A 9,803-nucleotide genomic window follows, 5' to 3' on the forward strand; every position below is an offset into this window, starting at 1 on the left:
GCTATTTTTTTCTATTTTTAGTGATAGATTAAATATAAATTGTACAGGATTTATGTTTCCACTGCCGGAATCCATGGAAATAACTTTTTTTAGTGTAGTCTTATCTTTTCATTATGATGTTATTAGCCTATCAATTAGCTTTTTCTTAGTTTGTCAAGGCAAAACCAGGAAAGGAATCCCAGGCAAAACCAGGAAAGGAATCCCAGACAAAGGGATGGCACTGTACTGTAGAATGATTCACTCTCTTTCATCCACTAATCAGAATTTTAAAAATATGACTATGCATAACTTGAGACAAAGGCACACACTATCTTACTTCAATTTACCATATGATTCTAACAGAGAATGCTTGGGTATTGCCCAACAGATGTTTTAGTCCACTGATTCTTTCAATCGGCACCTATGTCAGGGGCCTTTAGAAGAACGATCTTGGGAAGGAACAATTACCTGCCATGAGAGAAAAGGTCTAGGAGGAGAAGCAGTTCACAGATTAAGTGCATGTTTTCTCCTTTGCCACAAGTGGACATGCCCTCTATTGCAATAGCAAGTAAAAAACCTTTGTTGCTCCACCAAGATCTTTGCCTGATAAAAATTGATTGATTCTGAGCTTTTCTTGCGCAAGAAAACATGAGGGAGGTGTGGGGATAGAGGGGAGAGTGGGAATAGAGGGGGGAATGTGGGGATATGGGGCACAGAGACCCCATTCCCTCCCAAATGGGGGCCTCAGCAGAGCTTTTGGTTTCGCTTTCAATTCTGCATGGTATGGGTGAAAGCCGGGCGGCCATTGGTTCCAATGCGGCCCACAGGTGGAGCACACGCTGGGATTGTCTGTGTTGCAGTGCCTCAAAGCCCCTCTTGATGTGGGCAGAGTCCCAGCTTCAGGGTGGTTTGCAGCAATTGGGAGCAGTTTGGGGAATTTTTCAGGTCACTGGGGGCACTTTAGGGGTAATTCTGGGAGAACTTGGGACAAATCAGGAGCACTTGAGAGGGAGTTTGTAAAATTTTGGAGGCAGTTTGTGGCAGTTAGGGAACCGGGAGCAGCATGCGGTCCTCAGAAGGGCAAAGATAGAACCAGAGTCCATCTGCAGAGCCCCCTCAGCACTGGAATCCCAGTGGGTGGGTGGGCATGTGGGTGCAGCACACTATAGAGACATACTTGGCTAGTGGAGGACATGATTATGTGTGCCTAGGCTAAGGTCTAAGGCCTACAGGCTGTGGTGCATGTGATACAGACTCTGGTCAGTCACAGTCCTTGACAAATTCAGCAAGAAAAGAGAGATGCATAAGCAGAAAATAAGCTGTATTGGCAGAAGAGCAAAAAGTTACAATTTAGGGTGAGGTAAGAAACTGCTTGCTGCCAACAAATCAGAGAAGAAACTTAGGTGCGTGACTGCCTCGTGCTAACCCCTTACCAATCGATTATGGAGGCGTTACACGTGATTCACACCTGCAAACAATCAGGAGTATGCTTTGTATTCTTTAAGAGTTGTATTTTTTCCTATAAACTGTCACTGTTATCACTCTAATAAAGTGGCAGAGTCCGTTCTTTTTCTGCTGACAGCACACGGCCATCCAGCAGCACCACTAGGGCTGGCTGTTGATGTTCTGTTCAAAGTAGCGAGGAATGCGTCTTGACACCTCCCAGCAGCCTGCCAGAGCCAGAGCCAGAGCCTGGGGCTCCTTTGTGTTCCTCTGCCCTCCTCGCAGCACTTCTCACCTTGCCCACCCCTCCCATCTTCCCGCAGGTCCTTCTGCTGGGAGCACCGCCCGCAGCAGGCAGTGGAGGCAGTGCCAGTGCAGGACACCATGTGCATCATCTGCATGGACCCCGTGGGGGACAGCAGCTCATATGGCACCATGGTGTGCCCATCCTGCAAACACACCTGGTTCCACCAGGCCTGTGTCCAGGTTAGAGCCCTTCCCTTGCCCCGTGGGAACGGTGGGAGCTTAGCAGCATCAGGTCCCGCTCACGCTGATGCTACTTGTGTTTCTGCTGCAGGAACAGGCCATGTGCGCTGGAATTTATTGCTTCCGGTGTCCCCTCTGCAGAGACAGGGACAAGTTTATCCCAAAAATGCTCATCCTGGGGATCTGAAACCCAGTCAGGTTGGTGTCTTTCAGCTAGTTCCCAAGATGTGAGGATACATGAGATGTTCCTGCCCAGGGACTGACAACCCCGGCAGGCCTGGCCCTTTGCTGCCATTAAACCAGGCCTCAGCATCATTGGGAAGCTGGAGCTGGGGATTGGGTGGAGGAGGAAGGATGCCATGGATTAGTTTTATTTCTGGCGTAGTGGGTGCTCATGATGTTCCCTCCCTTCTCTGACAGGAGGCCAACATGGGAGGACAATGATGCATATGCATCACTACCAGAGAGGCACGAGCGCTGCAATGCCAGCGAGTGCTGTTACCCACATGGCAGGGAGCAGGGAGAGGGAGCAGGGTGAGTTACCTCAGCAGCCCTCTGGGGCTCTGCATGGGATCACAGCCTCAGCGCAGGGTTGGGGAGCATGGACTGAACAGCAGAGCTGTGCCAGGCACTCTCTGGCTCAGGTCAATTAGTCCTCATGTCCACAACCCATTTGTTTCCCCAGGCTCTGGGAGCTGCTGCTCTGCACTCCTGCGCTGCACAGGGCACCCATCGGTGCTGCTCCAACTTGAGTGAGAGCACCTCCACCTGGGAGTACAATGCCTACGCTGGAGAAGGCACCTATAAGAGGCAAACAGCTGTGTGCTGCATGCTCAGGGCGGCCTTGCTTATGTCCCTTTACCCTGGAGAGGTGGGAGTCAGTCCCACCCCCAGGCAGGAGTTCAATCCTGCTCACCTTCCTGCCTCTCTTACAGACTCCAGCACCACCAGCCAGCATGGACTGGGGCCATCCCAAGGCTCCCCAGCTCTGGAGAGCAGTACTTCCAGCACCACCAGCCAGGCACCATCAGAGCCAGATCGTGGGTCCCGTGTGCCTGAGAGCAGCAGCTTGTCCAGACGGTATGGGACAGACCATGGGAGAATCTCCCCACGTTTATCTCGAGTTGAAAATAGCTTTAATGAGCTCCGAGAGCACCATGGGAGCTGCCGTAATGCTGCCCCAGACTTGGCCAGACAGGGAAAGTCAGAGTCCTTGAGGCCCTCCCTAGCATGTGGCTACAACCTCCAGCCCAGGGAGGGCGTGCTCAGACACAAAGTCGCTCTCCACTGCAGTGCCAGGTCCCAGGTTCCACAAGCCAGCCCCAAACACGCCGTGGGAGCAGGCACCCACCAACCCCAAGTGCTGAGAGCTGTACCCACAGCTTCAGCCAACGGGCAGCACTGGGGTCCTCGAGGGGCTCCACAGCAGCTGATGGAAGCCAGTGCACACAGCCAGGGAGGGCCCGGACTCGAAGCTGCTCCCCTCACCAACGTTGTGATGCAGTGTCCCAGAGCCAGCCTTGTTTACTCTGCAGGAGTCGGTTCAGGAGGACAGAGCCAGCCCAGGAGCCAAGCCACTCCCGGGTACCACGTTGGGCCCTGAACATCAACAGCCAGTCCCAACAATGCCATGGGAGCAGCAGTTTTTGACATCTTGGGGCTGCTGCCAGATGCAGATGGGCCAGGACCTGGTTGGACTGTTGAACCTGATGACCTTTTTGGTCTTTTCTAATCTTAATGACTCTGCAAATCTAAATGCACTTGAGAGGAGGTCTGAGGAGCAGATAAAAGGCTGCGGGGCTCAGGCCAAGCTGAGGAGGTGCATGGACGGCAGGAGGAAAGGGATTTTTACATCTAGAACGGAAAGAAGAAGCAGAGGAAGAAGAGGAAGATCCAGGCGAGGGGCCCTCCTCAAACCCACTACCACCGAGAAAGGCAACTAAGAAAAGTGAGAGACATGGAGAGGACAGTGATATGAGGAAGTCACTGCTACCGCTATTGATGCCTGAAGATGATTGAAATCCAAAGCTCAAGAAAGGCGTTTGTACAGCGCTCAGATGAAACTATTGTCACCTGGCTGCTTCAGTGTTGGGACAGTGGTGCCAGCAGCATTTTAAGAATTAAATTTAGTGAAGATGTGAAGTTTTATCTTTACAGCTATTCTGGACTTATCTTTCCATGCTGAAGCATGCGGTCATATACAGAACAAAGTTATGGGGATACAGAAAGGAGAACAAAGTAGGTAGGGAGAAAGTAAATGATTTGCTAAATTTTACAGCAGGCAAGAAACAAAAAAATTCTGGAGATAGATCTGAAATTTGTGAAGCTGTAACCATGTTAAAGAACCCTTCTGGTTCTTTACTGAAATTGAAGGTACTTCTTGGGCTGTTTGCATACCCATTAACTTCTTTTTGTTCAATGCATCTTCCATCTTGTAAAGGTTTGTCTGATGTTAAAAGCTTCCGAAGGCATTCACTGCTATTAAGGCAAGCCCCCATCCTTAGATCCGTAGTAGTGTTAAGTTAAAGGTGTTTGGCTGAGGTGGCTTGGAACCTTCAGCTGTTCCTGCAATTGTAGCACCTTTTGTCTTTGCCAGGATGTAATGCGTGGACAAAAGCCTCCACTAGGACAGTCATTGAGAACTCTGTGGATGCCACCCTACTGCAAGCCTCTATCATATTGACCAGGTTAGTTTGTCTCGGTAATGACATCAAAATCCTATGGCAGTCCATATTTGCATTCTCTATGTCCAGTTTCATGATAATGGCACTTTTTGCATCCTCATCTGCCACCTGTTTATTAAGGGCACCAAGTAACCTACTGATAAATTGCATGTCAGATTCTTGTGGTCCCCGCCTAACTTGTGTGAATGATGTCTCCCTTTGTCCATCCTCAGAGAGGGTTAACAGCACCTTCAAGGCAAATTGCACTGAAGTGCACAGAGCATCTTCTGGTAGTTGTGCTTGAAGTTGTGGATTATTAAAGGGAGTGGCTCCTGTCAATTGGGCTGTACCTATCCCAAATAGGGGATCTGGCTGAGGTCACTCCAAATTCCTAAGTGCTTCATCTTCACACAAGTGCTGCCAATGATCTTTTCATAGCTACCTTTGTGCAGGTTTCAACAATAGACTGGCTAATTGACCACAATCATATGGCATTAATAGCTGGGTAGCGAAGATATTGTCCAGCAATGCCTGAGTAAATGGCGCTCCCAGACCGTATGTAAGAACCGCCTTGCAGATTGTTTTTTATTAAATCCCAATGAAACTCTCTCAATTCTTGGGGTCCAGTCTCCCATACCAAGACTGTAAATGTTTGTGGGACAGGAATCTCCTCTTTTGCTGCCTGCTGAAATACCTTTTTCCAATGCTCTTGGGGATCCTTCCCCCAGTTGCCATCCAACAGCGGAACACACACAGGGGTAGGGGATCCTGAAGCGGTGGTGCAGATGGTTTTAAAAGTGTCGCCTCTGTTAATTTTTTGCCTCGTTCAGGAATGTCTGGGTCAAGCTCAGAAGCGTGTATACCTGTTTCAGAAGAGAAGTTCCCCATAGGACTTTGTGTTGGTTTTTTGTTGTTGTTGTTGTTGTTGTTGTTTTATGTTTTTCCACTCAGAGAGAAAGATAAAAACTGTTTGCATGTCACAAGACACTCTTTTTCCTTTTGGATCAACCCAGCTGTTGGTGCTCACTGCCATCTCACCTTCAGCATTTAGCATAAGGCCTTTGGTTTATTGGACACTCTCTCTTGCTCATTTTATTTGATTTATTAGCTTTAATTCCAATTATATTATATTGTGTTGTGTTATTTTGCTTTCTGATATCTCATTTAGTAACTTAGCTTTCCTCCTCAGATCATTGCCGCAGTTTTGTTATTAGGCCTATCTCCCTTTTCCCTTCCCCTTTCCCGGGGCATGGGTCCATGGGTCCCCCGTACCAATCGTCACAGAACCAGGCCGATCCAGCCCGTAAACCATGAACAATATCTCATCTAATTCTCTCCTCTTTTAACTTAAAAACTGTTCTTCCTTGTGCTGTCACTATCTGCCCATGTGAAAAGTTGATTCCCCTCTTGTTCCTTAGCTCCCTCTAAGGACTGGAAGGCTGCAATGTGTTCTGCTCTGAGCTTTTACTTTTCCAGGCAGAAGAAGCCCAGCTCTTTCAGCCTGTCTTCACAGGAGAGGTACTTCAGCCCTCTGATCATCTTTCTGGTTTTCTTCTGGACCTGCTCGAAAAGCTCTGTGTCTTTTTTGTTCTGGGATGTCCCAGACATGGACACAGTACTCCAGATGGGGCCATCTGAGGTCTGAGTAGATGACAATCCCCTTCCTTGCTCTGGCCACCACTTCACCTTTGCTGCAGCCCAGGGTACACTTGGCCTCTCAGGCTGCAAGCGTGCACTGCTGGCTCATGTTAAGGTTTGCATCTACCAGGACCCCTAAGATCTTCCCTGCAGAGCTGCTCTCAAGGAACTCTCCTGGACTGCACTCATATCAGAGACTGTCCCCACACAAGTGCAAAACCTTGCACTTGATCTTGTTGAATGATGTTTCCTTGGGCTCACTTTTCAAGCCTGTCTAGCTCCCTCTGGATGGCATCTCTTAATTCTGTTGTTAAAACTGCACCACTCAGCTTGCTGTCATCAGCATACTTGCACAGGGTGCGCTCTATCTCATCATCCATGCCACTGATAAAGACATTGAAGAGCTCTGGTCCCAAGGATGACCCCTGGGGACACCCCTTGTGATTGGCCTCCAGCTACTGGAGACCATTTACCTGAGAGCCCTTTCCCACAGCCCTTTGGCTGCGACCTTCCAACCGATGTCTCATCCAATGAAGTGTCCACCCTTCAAATCCATCTCTCGTATCTCTTCATAGAGATAAGGAAGTGATGTGGGACCATGCCAGAGGCCTTTCAGAAGTCCAGGTGAATCTCAGAACTAAGGTTGTGTTACAGTAAAACACATCTTTTTATAGCACATACAATTAAATTGTTCATTTAATTGTTTCTTTGCCTTGCAGTACCTGCAGCTGGCACCTGGTAGATAAGAGTGTTTCTGTAACTTAGCAACCTTCACTTAGGAATCCAGAGCACTGTGACTGACAGTGTCTGCAGTTCAGCAGATGTCCAAAGCATTGAGAGGTGAATCGTTCCCAGCTCTACAGTGACACAACAGTGTGGGTCAGACAGCAGGAACAGCAATAACTAACTTGTACACAGGGCTAATTTAGGAAGTTATTATTGTTCCATGTTAAAGAAAAGGTCAGGATGTGAGACAACAAAACTGAAATACAAACATAGCAAATCACTTCCATTTCAGCCATTAATACACAACATTTGTTATCATTAGGCTCTAAGCAAGGAAAAAATAAGGTGCTTTTTGTCTCCACCTGAGAGCTGTTTAATTTATTTCCCCCCCCGTCCTGTTGAGGAGGGGCAGTGAGAGAGCAGCAGAGCCAGGCAAGATGAGCACAGCACATCCGGGGTTGCTGAGTTCCGGGGTGATTTTTGGTCCCCAGCCCTTCAGCACAGTGTCTCCGTGTCCACTCCCCTCTGCAGGACAGCCCGGCTCCACCACCCCTCAGGCAGCCCCTGGGAGCTCTGTGCAGGCACCGCATGGGGCAGCATGCATGCAGGGCTACGGAGGTGTGCCCCCAGCACAGCCCCTGACTCCTCACATCCTCCTTCCTACAGCACCTACTTCCTCCCTTTGATTTCATTTTCCTCCTCAACACAGTGCCCTCTGCATGACCTGTCAGCTCTTTTCTCCCCAGTATGGCAAATTCCCATTGCTTGTTATAACGTAACGAGCAACTTTCTAATTTGGTGCACTATAAGTCAGAACAATTTATATGCAACCCAAGAACAAGTTTCAGGATGAGCACAATTGGATTCCTTTTGATGAACTAATCTATTGGTCCTTAGGCTAAAACGAACATCCCTTATGCTAATCCAGCCTGTATCACCTCCACAGTGCCTGCTGGCATCTCATTTCTCTATAGATACAGAGATAAGAACAGAGGCTGCGAGAGAGTCAGCACTGACCCAGAATTCGTATGGGCTCCAGGAGATAGAGAGCAGCGTGATGCCTCAGTAGAAGCAGACAGAATCCAAACGCATGTTTAGGAATAATAACCAATAATATTTATTACACACTCACACATATAAATGAACAGCAAAAAAAATGTATCAATTAATAGAAATAAATAAGCATTTTAAAGGTGAAAATGCATAATATGAGCCTGCTACAGGAACAACAGTGAGTCTGTTGTAGAGAAAGATGAGAAGTTAATCCCTCCTGAAATAATGTGTCCTTGCCATCATTTTCCTCACTGCATCCTTGAGTTCCTGGTTCCTCATGCTGTAGATGAGGGGGTTCAGTGTTGGAGGCACTACTGAGTACAAAAATGACACCACCAGGTTCAGGGATGGGGAGAACAGGGAAGGGGGATTCAGGTAGGCAAAGAAGTCCGTGCCAACAAACAGGGAAACTACGGCTAGGTGAGGGAGGCACATGGAGAAGGCTTTTTGCCGGCCTTGCTCAGAGGGCATCCTCAGTACAGCCCTGAAAATGTGCACGTAGGACAGCACTATGAATACAAAGCACCCAAATACGGCAAGAACACTTACCACAATAAATCCAGTTTCCCTGAGGTAGTCTGATTGCAAGCATGAGAGCTTGAGGATCTGTGGAATTTCACAAAAAAACTGGTCCACGGCATTGCCCTGGCACAGTGGTATAGAAAATGTATTGGCAGTGTGCAGCAGAGCATAGAGAACACCAGTGCCCCAGGCAGCTGCAGCCATGGTGGCACAAGCTCTGCTGCTCAGGAGGGTCTCGTAGTGCAGAGGCTTGCAGATGGCAACAAAACGGTCATAGGCCATGACTGTGAGAAGGGAATACTCTGCTGAAAATAAAAACAAAAAGAAAAAGACCTGTGCAGCACATCCTGCGTAGGAGATGGCCCTGGTGTCCCAGAGGGCATTGGCCATGGCTTTGGGGAGAGTGGTGGAGATGCAGCCCAAGTCGAGGAGGGCGAGGTTGAGGAGGAAGAAGTACATGGGTGTGTGCAGGCGCTGGTCGCAGGCTACGGCTGTGCTGATGAGGCCGTTGCCCATGAGGGCAGCCAGGTAGATGCCCAGGAAGAGCCAGAAGTGCAGGAGCTGCAGCTGCCGCGTGTCTGCCAATGCCAGCAGGAGGAACTCGCTGATGGAGCTGCTGTTGGGCATCTGCTCTGCTATTCCTGGACGTGGAGTTGCTGTTAGGAGTGCAGAAGATAATGACAAATCAAGACCATCCTCAGAGACAATCAGTTCCCACATCCCATACCTTTACCCCTTCTGCACTCAGAGCTCTCATTCCAAACTCTGTGCAATTAGGTTTGCCTTTGATGAAGTGTCCTGTTGGCAGGGTAAGCGCGTGTTCGCGTCTGCTGTAAATGACAAGGGAGAGGGAAGGCTGAAAGCATCTTAGGAGACTGTTCACAGAACGGCAGATTGAGAAAGGAGCAATGCAGGATTCTCAGACATGTGTTGCTATTTCCCAGCTCCTTTCAGATTCCTGCCTCCAACCCTTTCCCCTTCCCTAAGAACAGCAAATGGAAAATCCCTGCCTTGTCTCTCCTCTTGCAAAGCACCCTTGGAAACATTCTGGGGTGCAGTGCAGCTGTGATGCCCTGCCCCAGACAGCAGCTGTGGCAGCAGAAGTCCCCTGCCCTGCCCACACGTCTCCCCACAGCACCCTGGGCAGCTCCCCGGGCAGGCTGAGTGCTGAGCCTGGCAGGCGGCAGAGTCGCTGACCCGGCACAGCCCCTGGGGCACAGCAGGGACCCTGCTCTGCACGACAGCCCTGGGCACCCGGCTGCACCCCCAGAAGCACAGCCTGCAGCCGTCCTG

At 49.4% G+C, this 9,803-nt stretch overlaps 2 protein-coding genes across 2 annotated transcripts; one reads left to right on the forward strand and one right to left on the reverse strand.

Annotated features, from left to right (window-relative positions):
* Nucleotides 1–762: 762 nt before the first annotated feature.
* Nucleotides 763–3,558, forward strand: LOC136055878 (uncharacterized protein DDB_G0271670-like). Its single transcript, XM_065747750.1, is given in 8 exon segments — nt 763–806; nt 1,746–1,908; nt 2,000–2,106; nt 2,329–2,442; nt 2,594–2,613; nt 2,616–2,718; nt 2,818–3,157; nt 3,160–3,558. Coding segments are annotated over 8 exon segments (1,290 nt in total).
* Nucleotides 3,559–8,195: 4,637 nt separating this feature from the next.
* LOC136055860 (olfactory receptor 14C36-like) lies at nt 8,196–9,137 on the reverse strand. Its single transcript, XM_065747736.1, has one exon. It carries the CDS (start codon nt 9,135–9,137, stop codon nt 8,196–8,198), a length of 942 nt encoding a protein of 313 aa, XP_065603808.1.
* Between the last annotated feature and the right edge of the window lie 666 nt (nt 9,138–9,803).

Source organism: Cyrtonyx montezumae, unplaced genomic scaffold (assembly GCF_038088225.1).
Source record: "Cyrtonyx montezumae isolate F1298 unplaced genomic scaffold, pur_monq_1.0 scaffold_49, whole genome shotgun sequence".
Taxonomy (NCBI): domain Eukaryota; kingdom Metazoa; phylum Chordata; class Aves; order Galliformes; family Odontophoridae; genus Cyrtonyx; species Cyrtonyx montezumae.